This window comes from Monomorium pharaonis, chromosome 8, assembly GCF_013373865.1.
Source record: "Monomorium pharaonis isolate MP-MQ-018 chromosome 8, ASM1337386v2, whole genome shotgun sequence".
Lineage (NCBI taxonomy): Eukaryota > Metazoa > Arthropoda > Insecta > Hymenoptera > Formicidae > Monomorium > Monomorium pharaonis.
The window spans coordinates 15,428,321-15,448,345 of record NC_050474.1 but is presented as its reverse complement, the minus strand read 5'-3'; the positions used below and the strand labels follow the sequence as shown (position 1 = coordinate 15,448,345).

At 37.6% G+C, this 20,025-nt stretch overlaps 1 protein-coding gene across 1 annotated transcript in view; it reads right to left on the bottom strand.

The window, feature by feature from the left end:
* LOC105831982 (lutropin-choriogonadotropic hormone receptor) overlaps positions 1-20,025 on the bottom strand; it is a 253,454-nt gene that overhangs the window by 204,282 nt on the left and 29,147 nt on the right. Inside the window, 3 exon segments of the mRNA XM_036290661.1 lie at positions 5,990-6,058; positions 6,138-6,209; positions 6,328-6,399. Of these exon segments, the coding sequence (XP_036146554.1) occupies positions 5,990-6,058; positions 6,138-6,209; positions 6,328-6,399 (213 nt within the window).

Sequence of the window (20,025 nt, the reverse complement as noted above, 5' to 3'; positions counted from 1 at the left end):
AAGGCAACCACTGACTTATATACTGATATGCAAGACGTATTACGAGACGTTTCAAAAAAATTGTACAAGAAAGATACGCAACAGCAAAAATGTATTTTATTTCAGGAATTTTTTAACTTTACATACTGGAAAGGAATTGATATTACTACACACATGAGTAAATTGACACACTTGAAAATCTAGCATATAGATTAAAAATCTTGAATGCAGACATTGACGAGTCTATGTTGATGTCAAAAATACTTGCAACTCTCCAGAAAATTTTAAATATTTTGCATGTCCCTGGGACTCTATTGCTCAAAACCAGAAGACGCTTACAAATCTCACATCAAGACTGCTCTCTGAGGAAAATAGGCTGTTAACAATCAATGCGAAATTGGATGCTGTAGCGTTTAAAACGATTGACAAAGGAACCTCGCGAACTCAAAAATTCTGATTTTAATGAAATTTGACATAAATGTAGAGGGGGTAAATACATGAATTTAGCAACTTTTTGTTTGGGTTTATAAACGGTTTAAAGAGAGATGAAAGCACCCTTCAAAGATAAAGACATTTCTGCCTTTTCTCGATATATCTCATAAATTAAACAAAATGTCAAAAAATGTTTTATAAAAAAGTTTTACAGAATAAATACCTCTATTTAACTAAGTTATTTATTAAAAAAAAGAAAATTAAAAAAAAAACATTTTTTTTAATGGATAGCATAGTTAAATAGAGATATTTATGCTGTAAAACTTTTGTATAAAACATCTTTTGATATTTTGTTTAGTTTACGAGATACATTGAGAAAAGGCAAAAACAACTTTTGAAAGGTGGTTTTAACACTTTAAACCGTTTAGAAGTCCAAAAAAAATTTCTAAATTTATGTATTTACTCCCTCTACATTTATGCCAAGTTTCATTACAATCATTTTCGGGTTCGCGAGATTCCTTTAAACAGATTGTGTGTTTTATAATTATAATTAACGCTATATTTTAAATCTCTAAGTATTTACAAGATATATCTCTATGTACAGGTGTATTTACAAAGATGCTAGACGTGCTGTAGGCGATCAGCTGCGAGCTGAGTCGTGTGCGGCGCTTAATGGTGACGGGTAATGCGCCTTGCGACAAGGCGCTCGAGTTCGGTGGTCCGACGGATGCGCGGTACGTTGGGCGGTAATTGCGCTGTTTACGTACAATAACGAATTGCGAGGCGCGCGGTACGGAGATGATGTCTCGACGTTCGTACAGACATTCGATCTTGATTTTAAAAGGGCATAAGAAAACGGCGTCAATCCCAAGATTTTCCCTCGGGGGAAATGGAGAACACTCGATCCCTACGTTACTGGGTCTTATTAGATGGATAGGAGCGAGTCGGAGCCGAGAATCCTCGGCGAAAGCGGAGAACTCTCCACTCTAATATCCGCGTCGCGGGTAGGCTTCTCTTTCGTATCTGGCGGAATCGGTGTGCCGAAATACGGTCGGATCAAGAAGTGATTTGCACTCCACCGGGACGGCCTTTTATACCCGTCCGGATGGAGGTTCGGACATTCTCGTCGATCTCCGGCTTTCTCCGCACTAAATCCTCTCTTGGTGGTCCGGAGAGCTGCAGGGGAAGTACACGGGTCGTTGAGACGATTTTCGTCTCAACGCTATAGAGGCTTTTGTGACGGGCCAGTGCCCGTATCGCGGCCCAGCGGATGTTCGGCCGGACCATGCGGATGCCGGCGGAGGGGAGGATGGTTATATGTTTTCACATGACAAAAGTGACAGCACAAAACGTGTAGGTTTATGTAAAGAGAATAGTACACATAATATTACATTATTATTTGTAGTGAGAAAAATATTCAAATAAAAATTTTAGTAATAAATTATAAAAAGTGTATAATTACTTTTTTGCAAAACATGTTAAAAATTTAATTTAATTATAGAAAGCACATATATATATGTATATTCTTTGTTTATTTGAATATTCTGTAATTAATTGACATAAATGACATTCAACTATCGTATTACATTGAGCCATTATGGAGTTACAATTGATTTAAAGCTTCGGTTCAAAAATATTCAATTCAATTGATATGAAATTGTTTAATTGACAATTATATATTCGGCTTGAAATCGATCTAAAACTGCTTTATTATATAATAACCTTTTGTTGACACTCTGTATGTGAACCACTTATACAGTAACTTTGTATCTTTTCCAATTTTTAGTACATCGGACTAGTAGCTCCATTTAGTACTAGATTGAAGAATTAACAATTTTTGTTAATATTTGTCGTAAGTGTACTTTATAATGTTTGTAAATTTTTAAAAACTTTGTTTACTTATTTCACATAAATTAATTTATGTAAAATATCTAGTTTGGTCGATCAATTGACGTTTTTAAGAATGAGTCCCAGATGCGCACAGTAGTAAACGGACATAGTAGGCTGAGTGAAACGGACACAGTAACAAATGGACACAGTGCAAAACGGACACAGTCGCAAACCCATGTGGTGCAAAAAATGCTTTGCGCGCGCACGCAAGCTCGCCCGCGCGCACGCACGCACGCACGCACAGAGAGAGAGAGAGAGAGAGAGAGAGAGAGAGAGAGAGAGAGAGAGAGAGAGAGAGGGGGGGGCGAAGGGGGGCGAGGGGGGCGAGGGGGGGGGGAGAGAGAGAGACGCGCGCGCGCGCGCACGAGGGGGTGCAAGGGGAGCCTTCAGCTCCCCCCCCCCGCACCCAACCCGTCGGTAGAGGTGCCCTGGGCAGTCGCAAACTCATGTGGTAAGTCCGTTTGTTACTGTGTCCGTTTCGCACTGCGTCTGTTTGTTACTGTGTCCATTTCACTCAACCTGTTGTGTCCGTTTATTATGCGCAGCTGGGACGCTCCCGTTTTTAACACACTGGGTGATCCACACTCATAACCTGCCTCTGACGACAGCTAAGAGAACATTGAAGCTTGCCAAGTAATAATCCTAAACTATTCCAATTTTATTTATAATTATTTTTTACATTTTTACAAAAAATACAATTTTTATATAAAAATTTTTGGTTTTTCATTTATCCGAGTAGGGCTTACGCAGAGCCTTGCTGCTTATCTAATCTAATATAAACAAATACGGGTATTGGTCCTTCAAATTTTAAGAAACGTTGGTTGGACCCGGAGGGACACTCCCTTACTTGGTAAAAGAATATAAAAAGTCAGCAGTAGTCAGTTATAAGTCCACTGATAGTAATGGTCGGTCAGCAGCAATAATAGTAATACTCTCAATCGCAGTAGTAGTCAAGTCCGTGCTTAAAGTCAGTGTTTATTCTCTAATTCCCAAATTGAAACGGTACGAACGTAAAGACCATATTCCCACTTCCTTTTTTTTCTTTCTTTTTTCTTTACAATTCAAAATTACGTTTTATTTGTCTTTTTCTTATTCCTTCTTCTTTATGGTTCGAAATATACAAAATATAAAAGAATTACTTTGATGAAAATTTAGATCTCTCCTCTACTGTATATAACTCTAGTCTGCAATAAAAACTCTCTCTAATTTAACGGTTGTATCCGAAGAGTTGCTTGATTGTCATTGCCAATAGCGTGAACTCAATATCTGAGACTGTCGTGACAATGGTGTGCCCCCCGTCTTGATAGCAATTCTTCGGAATACGTTTATAATTTCTTAATGCCCACAAAAAGTGGACGGCGGCAGCGAAAAAAGAGATTAATGTTTCGAATTAAATAAGCTTACAATCTAAATCAAGATCCTTCTCCTTATTTCCAACAATTAACATGATTATTAAATCGTAACCAGTCAATCGTAACACCCGAACGTGCCTACATCATTAAGGCAATAAAATACAATCCTACATTTCCCGATTACAAAACCATTCTCAAAGGCAATCCGCGTAGATTCGCGTACAAGATTCGTCATCTCTTTGGCATCAGATTTCCAATGACTTTGCCCGGTCATTATTCCATTCTTCCTCTCGTCAGCCCATCTTAAAATTCGCGCAACCAAGCCGTCTCTATTCCTGGGTAAAGCGTTTAAATACGTTGACCCAAAATAAGAAACATCCCTAAATTCAGGACGTAATAGTGTCAAAGTTGATCAAAAAAGAGATGTCAACAAAGGGTTAAGTACATTGCGGATATACTTACAAGGAGACCTTACGGGTCATGGGTCATCGATTCTTTTCATACTTATAGGATTTGAAGATTAGTACCCGGACTTCAATTTCCTAAAGCAGTACGATGCGCTTCTCAAAAATACTCGAGAAAATCGATTTTGAAAATTTTCAATATCTTTAGGTACAGAAAATTTTGACCTATCGTCAGAGCTGCTCGTAGCTGAGCGCACAGAGCTCTAATTTCGTAAGCGCGGAGTCGCTGGTTCGATTCTCGCTCTGTCCCCAATTTTTTTTTAATAAGTCAATGGAGTTTTTTTCAAATCCTATATCTTAACATTTATCAAATTGAAATGCTAATTAATTATTAAATATTTATTCGTTATTTTTTAAATAAAAATTAACATCTTTTTATTTTTAATTACCACTTGCTTGAAAATGCGAATATTTATAATAAATTAAAATTTGGTACGAAAATGGAAAAGGTCTTATTGTTAAATGCAAAAATAATATGAATAAATAATATTCAGTTATTTTATCGCTTACATTTTACGCTGTATCTTTAACACGTTAGTCGGAGTTTACAAGTCGAGTTTATTGTAAGTCGATCCTGGTCGATCCCCTTTCTCTCGCATCTAGTCGTGAACAAAGAACAGCCTTGCAAAAAGTGGGAGAAGTAAGGGTTCCGAGAGAGCAGATGCTGTGCTATTCGTATTTTATCGTTAAATAAAAATAAAGACATGTTAATTTTCATTTAAAAAATAACGAATAAATATTTAATAATTAATTAGCATTTCAATTTGATAAATGTTAAGATATAGGATTAATAAAAAAACTCCATTGACTTATTTAAAAAAAATTGGGGCCAGAGCGAACCAGAGACTCCGCGCTTACGAAACTAGAGCTCTGTGCGCTCGGCTACAAGCGGCTCTGACGATAGGTCAAAATTTTCTGTACTTAAAGATATCGGAAATCTTCAAAATCGATTTTCTCGAGTATTTTTGAGAAGCGCATCGTACTGCTTTAGGAAATTGAAGTCCGGGTACTGATCTTCAAATCCTATAAATATGAAAAAAATCGATAACCCATGACCCGTCAGGTCCCCTTGTTAGACCAATAGTTCATCAATACTCTATACCCAGCAAACACAAAGTTACATGTAACGTGCTTGTTAGTTGTAATTTCCCACTCAATAATATAATTGCAATATAACACACGTGTTATATTACAATTACATTGTTGAGTGGGAAATTACAACTAACAGGTACGTTACATGTAACTTGGTGTTTGGTGGGTAGTGTTCATCAATTCTGCAAGAATTTTAGAAATATTTTGCTATGTAAGTATTAGCATTCGATACTACATAAAATTTAAGTCTCAGTTTTGTTTTAGATAAGTTTGGATAAGAATTTTGTGTATGTACAATTTGACATTGAATAACTCATGTATATCTTGTTTAAACAATTTATAATCTTAAAAATCTTCAATAAAATATTTTTATTTTAATACGTATTGTAATAGTTACATTTAAAAAGAGAACTATATGATTGTTTTAGTGACAATGATAATTTGTTAACATAATTAAAAAATTCTAATACCTGATTTGAAGATATTGTTATTTTTTTATCCAACATTTTTTTCTCTCAACTCATAAAAATTATTATTGAACAGTGAGAATATATATCTTGAAAATATATTTAATTTATAATAAAAATATATCTTTTAAATAACAAAATATCTTCATGTAAGCAAGTTATGTCTACTTAACATATATATAATTTCATTTCAATATTTAATAATTTAAAGATGTTCTCAAAAAATTTTTTTGTTTCTGTAGATGAAAGTTTTTCAGTAAGAAAATAGACATAGATTTGATGCAAACTTGCGAGATATTTAATAGGTACTTACAATTCTTCGAGGCTAGGTAGATTTACAACAGCAGTTGGTATTTTTATTAAATAATTTTCATCGAGTTCCCTAAAGATGAGAGAAATAAAACATATTATTTTACTATATTAAGGATAGATAACGTTGATTTATTTTTTTATATACTTACAATATACGAAGATTTGTTAAGTTTATAAATGCATTGCTATGAATGGCACGTATATGATTACGTCGAAGAAATCTAAAAATAAAGATACATATGTGTGTGAAAATATAACGTAACGACTTCAGATTGTACCTAATACATTTTCCTTCGTCATATGACAATTAATTATTACGTATAGTACATGTATACTTACAGAATTTCGAGATTGGAAAATTGATGGAAAGCATATATTGGAATGTCCGTTATGTTATTATTGGTCAAATCACTGAAACAGTCACGAAACATAAAATCGTATTATAATAAGATATTAAAGATGTTTTGGTTATGTAATAAATAGCTAAGGTTATCAGAATTTAATAAATAGCTAAATGTTATCGAAATTTAAAACTTGTACTCTTCTTAAATATATTTTTTTTAAGTAAGATTCCATAACATAAGATAAACTTATAGTCGCCAGTAAATAAAACAGTAAATGAATGTTAATAAGTCAACTTTCTAGCAAAATTCCGTTTATTAGAGAAACAACGTTTTGATCCTTGATTTAGGTTCTCTTTAGGTTTCCATTACAAATTTTGCAAATTGATTAACATAACTGTCTAATAAATTCGGACCAACGAAATATGAATCAACGTTCTACGCTAAAAGTACACTTGATGCAAGTTATACAATAAAATAAGTTTGAAAAGTAAAAAAACAGTCACGAATATATAAATGTAACATAAACCAGATAAAAACCTACATGTCAAAGTCAATGAATAAGTTATTACAATGTGGTCAAGTGATAGATATGTTATGTGATAAGTACAATTCGTCAAAATGACTGAAATTATGTCAAACATGCACAAAGATAGCAAATGGACTGAAAATCTAAACAAAGTATGTGTATGGTTGTAGACAAAAAGATTGTCTGATCTTTTGTGACAAGTTTTGGCACCCACCTCATCATGTATATATATTTATGTTATTACATTCTCATTATAGGTATTTGCGGTGACGCATTATTAAACCAGTAAAATCATGCATAAGAATCATGTATATTAATAAAGTGAGAATGTAATAACATTAATGTGTATACACATGATAAGGTGGGTTCCAAAACTTATCACAAAAAGTCAAACAACCTTTCCACGCCCATACACGTGCAAAGTCCACTTTTTGCATTTGTACGTATGTGCAAACAAGAGAGAAAGATATAACCCAAAGCATGCTAGGCTTTTTCCTCTAAACTTTACACCACAATGTTCAGTCTAGATATATTATGTCTAGGGGAACAATATAAAAAAGAATGAAAGTAAACATTCAGTAGTTAGCAACACTGAACTACAAAAAATCATGACTTTAATTGGCAATCTCCGCAAGTATTATATAGAAAAAAAAAAAACAGAAAAAAGAGAGATTGGTTAAATGTTTTTTATAAAAAAAAAAATTCAATTAATTTACAGAAAGATACCAAAAGTTTAAACACGGTATATAATAGAAAATTATCAAGGCTTAATGTTTACCTTCTGTACATATCTTTTTGTACCTCTATTTAGACCTTCAGTCCATTTGCTACGTCCCCAATAAAAGAAAAGGGTTCCTTTAGTGCACGGTGCGATAGCGCACATCCCGATAGCACACATAAAGATTTAGTAAATTCCCGATAACGCACATCCCGATATCGTACAGTAAAAAAGGCATATTAGCCCAATAGCGCACAAAATAAAAAGCGCATTCTCCCAATAGCGTACATCCCGATAGCGCACGTCCCAATATCGCACAATGAAAGAGACATATTATCCAATAGCGCACAAAGTAAAAACCGCATTATCCCGATAGCGCACATCCTGATAGCGCACATCATGACACTGCACATCTCGATAGCGCACAACTCGACAGCGCACATCCCGATAGCGCACATCTCGGTAGCGCATATCCCGATAACGCACATACCAATAGCACGAGTGAGTCCCAGATGAGCACAGATCAAAATGGACACAGCAGACTGATTGAAACCGACACAGGAACAAACGGACACAGTGCGAAACGGACAGTAACAAACGAACTTACCACATAGGTTTGCGACTTTCCAGGGCACCTCTACCGACGGGGTGGGTGCGGGAGGGGCGAAGCCCCCCTTGCATCTCGTGTGTGTGTGTGTGTGTGTGTGTGTGTGTGTGTGTGTGTGTGTGTGCTTTGTACTGTACTATATGGGTTTGCGACTTTCTGCGCGTAGCGAGATCCACCCACACTCCCCCCCCTTCCCTTCAGTTCACATTCGACTACATTTAACAAATACTACATGTCTAAAATTTTATTAAAAATTTTGCATGAATTTATTTCTGTCTGATTGACACTGTGTCCATTTGTTACTGTGTCCGTTTTATTCAACCTCGTGTATCCATTTTGATCTGTGCGCATCTAGGACTCACTCGCGGTATTGGGATGTGCGCTTTCAAGTTGTGCGCTATCGAAATGTACGCTATCGGAATGTGCGTTATCGGGATGTGCAGTGTTATGATGTGTGTTATCGGGATAATGCGGTTTTTACTTTGTGCGCTATTGGGATAATATGCCTCTTTCATTGCATATTGGGACGTGCGCTATCGAAATGTGCGCTATCGGGATAATGTGCTTTTTACTTTGTGTGCTATTGGGCTAATATGCTTTTTTACTGTGCGATATCGGGACATGCGCTATCGGGAATTTACTAAATCTTTATGTGTGCTATCGCACCGTGCGCTAACAGCACCCTCTCAATAAAACAGTACGTGATGTCCACATCAATGCTACGTAGATCAGCATCGTGAAATCCACGTGAATATTCAAGTGGACATCCGCTTAAAAATGGTACTAGAATCTGTATGGATGCAATCATAGATTCAACGTAGAAACCATGTAAAAATTTTACGAATTTTAGAAACATCCTGGTAATATATACGTACTCTTTAAATTTCTTGAAGTGAAACACTCTAAAAAAATAGAATTTTATTTGACTAGAGTGAAGGTCACTTTTTTTGTAGTGAATTGTTCACTCACTAAAATTGAGTAAATCATAAAAGTATTACGTGGCGGTCCTCTTCCACATTAGACAGGAAGCTGATTATTGCTTGTCTTAATCGTTCTGCGGGTCTTTATATAGCGCGTCGGGTGCATAACCTTACTCCCGAGAGAATTACGCCGCCTGTCGACGGCGCTGTGTACTAACTAGCGGACGAGCGCGCGGCGTTTCTTGAATTATCCATGTAAACTCCCTATAAATATTTCTTAACAGATATATTCACAGAAAATCTAATAGATATTTCGACAATAAAAGAATTCGATGCAGTGATGAAAAAAGAACATTGCATCCACCTGAAGAACTTGTGGAAAAACCTGCATCTGCGTAATCCATATAAATCACGTGGATTTCACGTGCATGTCACGTAATTGTTTTATTGGGGCATGCTTGACATGATTTCAATCAATTTAACGTATTGTACTTAGCACATAACATATGTAGTTCTTATATAAAATTGTGGGTGTGAATGTAAATTGTGGGTGGCCATATTATCCTCTTTTCCTCTAATACATTGTGTCATTTGATTTACTTAAGTAAACGCTTAAAAAATCTAAAGGTGATATACTTTTGGCCGATATTGTACAAATTATTATACTCAGTGAATACAGAAAAATGGCCAATATTGAACATCTCAAAGAAAATCCCTCTTTCTGGAAATTAAACTTTGCACTGTACGAACAAATAAGAACATAATTTTCTTAAAAAATTAAAAAAAAGAAAAATACACAGTTCATAAATTTATGTATTTTTTCTACATAAAATCTGTAAAAAAATATATCTAATAGAATACACTTATTAGTTTGTATTTATGTTTTCAAAGTTTTATTTTCAGCTTTTATTAAAGAAATACTATCCAAAAACAAAATATTATCCCAGTTTTTGGTGCCTATAAAATAATATATACAATCACGAAACAAATTTCCCGGACACATTTGGTGTTGAAGTAAGCTATAAAATAAAAGCATATTTTTAACAGAAATGGATCACTGCAAAAGTTTTTACTTCTAGTCAAGTTTTCTCTAAAAATTATAGACTGTCCCAATTGCGCACATAAACGATCGAACACAGTAGTATTTTCCAATCGGACACAGTCCCAATTGGACACGGACCCGACTGGACACTGTCCCGTTTGTGCACCGTCTCAATCGGACACAATCCTAATTGGACACAGACCCTATTAGACACAACAGCGATTGAACACATAGCGTTTGAATCGGACACAGAATTAATTGCACACGGACTCGATTGCGTATTAACCCGTTTGCATACTGATCGGATTGCACACGGATCCAATTGCACACGATATGATTCTTTGTTGCAGATAGTACATAGGTTAGCGACTTGTACGGGATTGGTGCGGGAAAAAGGCCGAAGGCTCCCCTTACACCCGCGCGTGCGAGTGAAGCATTCTCTGCACCACATGGGTTTGCGACTCTTTATGCAAACTGGCGAATATGCCACGGATAGTTTGGATGAGCTGAAAATTGTCATTTTAACTCAGAACATCTCTATATTGGCTCAACATCATTTTTGCATTATTTTGCGATGCGGAATCGTATTGTGTGCAATCAGGTTCGTGTGCAAACGGGTACTCATGCTGTTACATATTGTCGGTAAATTTCGGTTATCTTCCACGAATTAAATAAAATGTATTTGAATCACTCACAAATCTTTTTAATCAAACTTCATAACTTTTTATACAAACTTCAAACAATTCTATACAATGTTCAATTAATATATTCCGGCTAAGTGTCAGGTAAAAAAGTCATTAATTAATTACAAATAAACGAATGACTCACAAACCTTTTTAATTGCACTTCAAACCTCTTCGTACGAAATACAAACAATTACACATAACAATTATTTTAAAAAACGTTCACTTCCGGTCAAGTGTGAGTGAATAGTACACTGAAAAAAAAGTAATTGATTCAATAAAACGTTTTGTTGCGGGCTGCCAAGAAAAGATATATTTAATATAATAATATCAGCTATTAATGCAAGTACAACGATGTTGATTGAACTGTGGATTTATATTGCAATACCATATATTGCTGTATTAAGTATATCTTTTGTTGGCAACCCGCAACAAAAAATTTTGTTGAATTAATTACTTTTTTTTTTAGTGTATAAAATAAACTTCCGTATATGTGTTTGGACAATGTTTCGTGACTTTCGTATGTACAAATGTATTTGTTGAGATCGAGCGTGATATAACCGACTTGCCATATAGACAAGAGATGTCTTTTAGATTTTTAAAAAACATCTTGCGATTTCTTACGATATCTCTCATCTTTTAAAATGTCTTAAAAATTTGCGAACTAAATATGCCAAAGATATTTAAATAAAAGATCTATATAAGATATATTATATACCTCTCCATGACCAGAAGCCTAATATTAGGCTTATAATTAAATTTACCGAAAACACTATATATTCATTTGGAATGGTTCAATGACACACAATACAATTGGACACGTTACAATTACACACCGCGCTATTGAACACATAAAGTTGCACACCGTTCGATTGGACACGTTGCATTTGCGCACAGTTGCTTAAATAAAAGCTTCTCATATTCATTTAACTAAAATTACTTCTTTTATCATAATATATGCATTTATTTCGAAATAAATTGATATGTTACTTTGTATACTGTAATGACATTTTGTATACTGTCTCATACTTTACAAAGTACGACATAATTATGTTTATATATATATATTTTTTTTTTAAACACATTTTTATTGCAAATGACGCTAAACAATCATTTTAACAATAAATAGTAATATAGAGTTCAAATACAACAAAAAATAATCCCTTCTTTTTTTAACTAAAAGCTTAATATTAGGCGCTAAAGTGATGTTATTCGTAGTTCATTTCACTAACAAAGACAAAAATGTTTTAGCATTAAATCTAAAAAAATCGGCCGAAAAAGAATTGATCCTCTAGAGATTAAATATCTTTTATACACATATCTTGAAGACTAGTTTTAGAATTGCTTTAAGATATCTAAATGTCCTTATATATTTATTACACAACATTTAAAAAAAAGACATTTTAAATAATAATTTAGTAGTTCATGTGGCGGTGAAATATTTGCCACAATACAATGTGCACACGCGTGCAGCATCCGCAGTCGCGGCAACCGTGATTTCTTCAAGATGTTTTTTAGACGTTTTTTTATCGTGAGATATCTAAAAGATATCTCAAATTGTTGCATAAGACATCTATAAGACATCGCGAAAAGATATCTTCTCGTAAAAAATGCGAGATATCGCAAATAAGCAAGATGTCTTTTGGAAATCTAAAAGACGTCTTTTTGTCTATATGAGTTGTTTACTATGTTAAAAGTTTTGAGTTTAATCCCGGAAAGAAAAGGAAACATTTTATGCACTCCTTTTTTGAAAACATCTATATGTATTCGCCCATAATATTAGCTAATATTTATGCTGCTAGTATGGCAAACAATAAAGAGGAAAATATTTTTTGTTATTTTTGGAAAATATTACTTTTAAAATTTAATCAAATTTAATTAACCTTTAATATTATTGATTGATAATTATACTTTAAGGGAATCCTGGCGTAATAGAGTTACCGACATTTTTTTGCGAACTTGGATTTTCAAATTGGTATAACAAAATGCAAAATCCTTTTACAAGATTAAAGTACGCACAAAAATTAAGATGGCAACGTGCGATTTGTTCTGATAAATTAAAAAAAATTGTTATTTATTAGTCACCTAATAAAAATATTTGCTCTATACAAAAAACCTACAGTTTATATGTATAAAATAGTCCCGTCGCCCTCTAGAAAAACTTTCAGGAATAACATCATGCAATTAGAACTAAGATTAAAAGCTTAAAAAAAAAGATTTGCATTCCGCAAATTGGAAAATAAAATACAAAAATTTAGGTTATATACGCGTAAAAAATCAATAAGTAGAGCAATACGAAAAAATTTTTTTGTTCTTATTATAAAATCCAATTCAGATTAATATTAATATGTGTACTTTAATTCTGGAAAAGAATTTCCAAATCTATAAAAGAAATACATATGAATGATCTTAGATAATTATTACGCTCGATCACAGTGTCACAAACATTTATACATGCAGATATGTGTATATATACATACATATGCGAGCAAGTTAACAAGTGCAATCGCACGCAGTAAACCTTAAAATAGCGATTTTCAAAAATTTTTGTCTCCGAAACTAGACATAGAAAGGTCGCACAAATTGTAATTTTTCATTAGGGCTATAAGTACTACAATATATAAAAAAATTCAAAAAAATTGACCGAGCTTGTTTTTCATATAAATTGTGCGAGGTTCTTTATATTTTTATTAAAATTAATCCTTGTCATAGACTTATAATACACGGAAAAAACTTTATAGTAAAAATTACTAAAGTAAGTAGTAAACGCGTGCCAAGGAGGAATTATGAAAATTTTTATTATGGTTTTTGTTGTGAGTGACACACTCATAACGATAAAAAAGGTGTCAGTAGCACGATGACATAAGTCGGTCAGCTGCAGCAGTCAGCATCGAGCGCATCGCGCGAGGTTTCGCGCAATCCGCTCGACAATTAGCGCAATGCTCCTTAGACAGCACTTGCTGTCTAAGCAATAATTTGGAATACTGACTGATTTACGCCCTCACGCAATCCTCCCCTTCTTTTGATCCAACTACTGAATTATCGGATATATAAACCGGCGAAAGAAGGTGAGGAATGGGTCAATCCGAAGTAAACAAACTAAGATAACACACGACACTCTGCTTTGCGGGGTCGTGTATCGCCGAGATAAATCATTGTAAATACACAACCACGACACTCTGCTTTGCGGGGTCGTGGACAGCGAACTCATAGACGCGACACTCTGCCTTGCGGGGTCGCGATCTATTCACTGTAACCGAATAATACAATAAAAGTGCTCAAGACAAATAACGGTGTAAGTGACCAAATACCTTCCTCGCGAGATCTCTGGCAGCAATCCCCAATCGTACTCACGACGAGGGATACAACATTTTCATCAAATTACAATAGTATTTACACCATTTGTATGGTATAATTCTCTGAAATTTCTTCTTACAGTTCGTGGTTACTATCGTAAATAACAAATCATATATAATTATTCTATAAAATTTTCTCCGTGTAGATTTACAAATATACATAGAAATTTACAAAATGTTTGAAAGCTTATAAACGGTATTTATTTAATTCAAGAAACTTTTAGTATGTAATTTATATGTGTGTGTGTGTGTGTGTGTGTGTGTGTGTGTGTGTGTGTGTGTGTGTGTGTGTGTGTGTGTGTGTGTGTGTGTGTGTGTGTGTGTGTGTGTGTGTGTGTGTGTGTGTGTGTGTGTGTGTGTGTGCGCGCGCGCGCGCGCGCGCGCGCGCATACAATCGCGAGCTAAAAATAATCATTTCCAGAGAGAAATATGTTTTTTTTTTTTGTTTCTGAATTCTGCATTGGCTGTACAGATTTTGTCATAATGCATATACGACTATATACTGGGTGACATGGCTGAGATGATTTACAACAAAATAAAGAATAAATTGTATATAATAAGAACACGTTTTGATATATCTTTTAATTATAAAAGGTAATAAAAGTATATCTTTTATCGCGACAAATAAATATCTTTATAAGATAAGATGCTTAACATTACAAAATATGTGATATCCAAACAAAATTATGTTAAAAAAAAAATTTTTAAAAAGTATAAAATGTGTATGTGGGCGTGCATGTGCTTCTATAAGAAAAAAACCATTATATTACATAAAACCAAGTGGTAATATTTTTAGTTTATACTTATTTTTTACAAGATATAAATGTTAGAAGAGAGATGAAGTTATAAACCACCATTTTGTTTTATTTAAATATGTTTGGAGTATCGCTCGTTAATGTAAATTGTGTTATATTCCTGTTAGTCTTTAAATAACTCTTCCCGTTGAGTATGATGAAGTAGAGTTATCAAATCAGTTAAATTGTTTCAGTTTGACAAGCCTCGAGCTTGTACAGTTGTACATCGCCCCTCCTTTTTCTTTTTTTTCGCGACAGTCATTGATTCAACGTATAGTTTAATTCAATCGAGTATTATTGAGCGAAACGTCAGTTGACCACTACGGGACCGATCGATGATCGCGAGTCGATTCGTCCTCGTTGAGTGGTGCTACCCTTGACAAGCACGATGACGAATTTCGGAGTTCGCCAGGCAAGCGATTTGGTCAATGCGGGAGCGAGAGAGATAGCGCACGAAAAGTACGCACATCTGGAGTCGAGCCACGACATTCTGGACGGTTTTCGATTATTGTTCTCGAGAGTGCGACCACAAACACACGCCGGAGCAGTACCCTGCGTCGCAAGCCATCGTCACGACGCACACACGCACGCACGCACGCACGCACGCACACACACACACAGAGTCGATACCAGCTGCATTCGCACATGAGCCCACGATATCGTCGCGTTAAGGGAGACTGCAAGGCGAGGTGAATCGTGCTCCGATTTCAACTCGATCCCGCGTCCGCGTTTTCATATATTGCTCGTTTGCCTATGAGGAGAAGACAAACCGTCCTCCCATCATTGGTGCTTCGAGCTGGATATTCGTAGATAATCCTGATCTTTTGCTCAATTATCTATCGCTCGAATTTGTCATCACTAGTATTCGCCACGTAATTTTGTTATGCCTTGCGCCTCTCACACGCCATGTGTCATAGTTCGCTCCTCGTCACATCGTACCACGTGCGACGTAATTCTCGTAATGCCGACGGTAGAGAATTGTCGTCGGTTGTCGTTTTATTGATTCGTTTAGCAATTCATTCTCGTGTTTCATTATCGCGTCGCGGACTTGCGCTGCGCAATCCTTTCCGTAATCTCATCGTAGTGTCGATGCACGAAGAGGAGCTAGCGCAATAATTTGCATTGATTTCGACGGGACTTGAACCCGCGAATTATAATATTAACGAATTTTGCTTTCGAGTATCCGTCCTCATCGCGCCGCGGGCAACCTTGGCCGCGCGTGAAATCGTGTCTTCGTTCTCGCTTAGCGACCGGACAAGGAAAGCAGCATATTATTGTCATTGTCGAGCGCGTTTTCACTGTCGAAAACACGCTTAAACCACCTGTTACTCTGGACGTTTAAATTTGAACACCGGGTGGCTCATATTGTTTAGTGCGTACGGTCGACTCCTCGGCATGGATTCCTGACAAGCCCCCACGACATTCCACACTTGTGATAGAGGGTTGTCGATTGTGAACGCTTACTGATCAGTCGGAATTATTTGGAATTTATCGAAATTAACTACTCGTGCCATTTTGCTTGGGTTGTTGAATTTGTCATCATCAAAACATTGTCGTTGTTTGTCTCAATTACCAAATTACAATAACTGATACGGTAAGTGTGCTACCGCGTACTTCACACCTGCCGCTTAAGTTTTCCGGAACAAGATGGCGCAGAAGAACGCGCAAACTAAACGCGAATTATATTATCGTTGAATGCAGGAACTGCTTGATATCTCGTTAACGATCGAGGGCGTTCCTTAGAGTCGACTAAAGTTTGTCGCGCGTTACCCTGATGTCGAGAAGATCGGGGAACACTTCGAGGCATTGCATTTGAAGGTCATCCAGGAAGCGGAGACGGAGGCCAACTTTGACAAGAAAGACGAGGTCAGGGTAAAATTCGATCGTTGGCATTTATTTACGCCGTGAAGACCAAATATCATGTCCTGACCGAGGCGTCGCGTCCGATGGAGGCAAATAGCTCATGGTTCGGTTCCTCGTCGAAAATTAAGTTGCTCAGGATAACATTGCCGTGTTTTTCCGGCGACCTTGCGCTCTGGCCGTTCTCTTTCGCTCTGTATAATACGTTGATACACAATAACGCGCATCTGTCAGAGATGGAGAAATATCAATATTTGCTATTCTCCCTCTCGGGGGAGACACTTACCGTCGTATAAAATTTACATTTTCGGCTGATCACTATTTTATAGCGTACGACCTGTTGTTAGAGAAATATCGAGATAAACAGAAATTGGCTACTCACTACCAACCAATCGTTGGTGAAGGCCAAGCCCTTGAAATCGGATACTGCAAAGTTTTTGAGACAATTATTAGAGACCTTCAACGAAAACGTTAGAGCGCTGCAATTGATGCAATTTCCGACGAGCAATGGGACTTCGTGTTACTCAACACTATTGAAAAAACTTACCCCTTCCCTCTGAGACAAGTTTGAGGCGGAACATAAAAGGTCCGAGATTCCCATATACTCCGCCCTCGTAGATTTTATTCGCGAGTACTGCAGAGTTCTCGCGTTTGTTTCTGATCCACCAATCGTCAACCAGGGTGCAGGATTTTGCGTCAAGATCGAAGGATTCGGTTGCATCATTTGTGACAAACGTAAACGCTTGCTCAGTATGCGCGGGCCAGCATTCAGCAGTCAAATGCCCGCAGTTTTTAAAATTGTCGCCCAAGGAACGGCATTCCAAAGTCAGAGAATTGATCAAAGACTTTTGCATCAATTGGCTTCGCTTGGGCTAAAGAATTGTGCCTCGAAATGGACGTGCCGAACCTGTCAGGCAAAGCATCATATACTCTTGCATTTCGAATCAAATTCGAACTCGACGAGTAGTCAAAAGGGGGATGACGTCTCCTCGACCCCAGGGCCTGACTCATCTTGCCCAGACGAAAAATCTCTAGTTTTGATGACCGGCGTTTCCAATTCCGAATCTATCGTCTTGTTGTCGACCGCACGAGCGAAAGTTATAGACGCTCACAGTAATTCATTTCCAGTTCGCCTCTTACTGAATAGCGCCAGCCAGTCTAATTTCATCACTGAGAATTACGTGCAGAGAAGTGGATTTGGGCGTACAAAGCGGCGTACGGTGGTTTTGGCCGTGAACGACGCAAAAGCGATGACGGCTAGAGGCAGCACAATTCTAGTATCCGGAAGCAACATGCAGATTCCGATTGAGGCTACAGTTTTACCGCGCATTTCGACGCAATTGCCGAGTGTTCCGGTTCGAGCCCGCCCTTGGAAGCACGTTGAAGGGCTTAAGTTGTCTGATCCGCACTATTGTAGGGTGCTAGGTGTGCCAGAAGGCACCGCGCCTAATAATACCCATCCGAAAACGGTATTGAAGACGTCGGGTTCTCCTTTACGCGCCCGTACAACAACCATCCAATTCTGTAAAGGCTTCGACACCAAGAATCATATATCAATGGAACCGGCCGGGTTGGGGCATGCACTTCGATGGTACCGATAATTTTAGGTTTCAAGTCAATCTACTACATGGGGCATGCACCAAACGCGCAATTTTATCTGAGTTGGCTCAAATCTTTGACCCGCTGGATTTCCTCCCCCACTGACGTTCGCTGCCAAGCGTATAGTGCAACAGTTGTGGGCTTTGAAGGTGGATTGGGACGACCCTCGTCGGAGATATGTGCTCGATGGGAAAGATATCGCGCAAAGTTGCCCTCATTGACCTCTATCCGTATATCCCGCGCCCTAACAATAGGTGGCGTAATTCGTTGAGAACTACACGGATTCTGTGACGCCAGTGAGCTGGATTATGGCGCCATCGTTTACGTCAAAACCGTTAGCAATAATAATTCGACTATACGATTGCTTTGCGTCAAATCGCGGGTGGCTCCATCACACTTCTTAGACACGAACTGTGCGCGGCGGTCCTCCTCTCCAACTTGTTGTCCACGAGCAAATTCAGGATAAGATGGTCGTCGATGTATCCCATGCTTGGTCAGATTTAACAGTCATACTCTCTTAGATCCGCTCCGCACCTAACCATTGAAAAACGTTCGTACGCAATCGCGTTGCACACAATCAATCAAACTTGCAAATCTCCCATTGGAATCATGTCAGTTCCGAGTCCAACCCGACCGACTGCTGCTCAAGGGGCCTGCTTCCCCAGGAGCTGTCACGTGCTGTAATGGACCGATCCTGAGTAGCTCGTAGAGTTCGAGCCAGGGCAAAGCTCAGCTTCGGAAAGCAAAGGGTTGAATGGTCTCGAGATTGAGGACAGATCGTCTACCTTTATAGTGTTGACTTCCCCCATCGTTGTTGAGTTGTTGCTCGCTAGATTTTTGTTGTTAGATAGATTTTTAGAGTAGTTGCTTATTGCTTACGTTTCCGCAATACGTTGAAACGGGACTTGTGTATCGAAATTGTAATTGTAAACCAGATGGAGGCGCATTCGTCTTTATTGCGTCTCGTAAAACTCGTACAGTCCTACAACTCCGAGAAACTTCCGTCGATTGGAGCATAAGCAGAACTGTTCTAAGGCGCTGCGTAGGCTTACTCCCCTTTTGTATTCCGCCGGGATTCTCAGGGTGGGCGGCAGACTGACCCACTCCATGTTATCGTACGAAGCTAAGCATCCAGCTTTGCTGCCCGGCCGGCATCGATTGACGTCTTATTATTGAGCGCGCACATCGGGTGCACCTCCATCCCGGACAACATGCGTTACTGTACCTCCTTGTCCAGAACTTCTGAATTTTGGGAGCTCACCAAGTGATCAAGTGCTGCGTGTCTCAGTCGATGTTTTCGAGTCAACTCGTGCACCGTGCAACCGTCCATGGCGGATCTCCTTCTGGATCGTGTGCGCCAGGCCAAGCCTTTTTCAGTCGCCGGAGTGGATTATGCCAGGCCGTTTTTGGTTCGTAGTCGTCGAGGTCGAGGAGTCACCCCATTTAAGTTTTACGTCTGTATCTTTGTTTGCTTCACGGTGTTTTCTTTGTCGACGTTCCTCTCTGCTCTGAGACACTTCATCACGAGACAGGGCCGCTGCTTGCTCTTGTATAGCGACTGCAGCACCAATTTCATGGGGCGCATAGA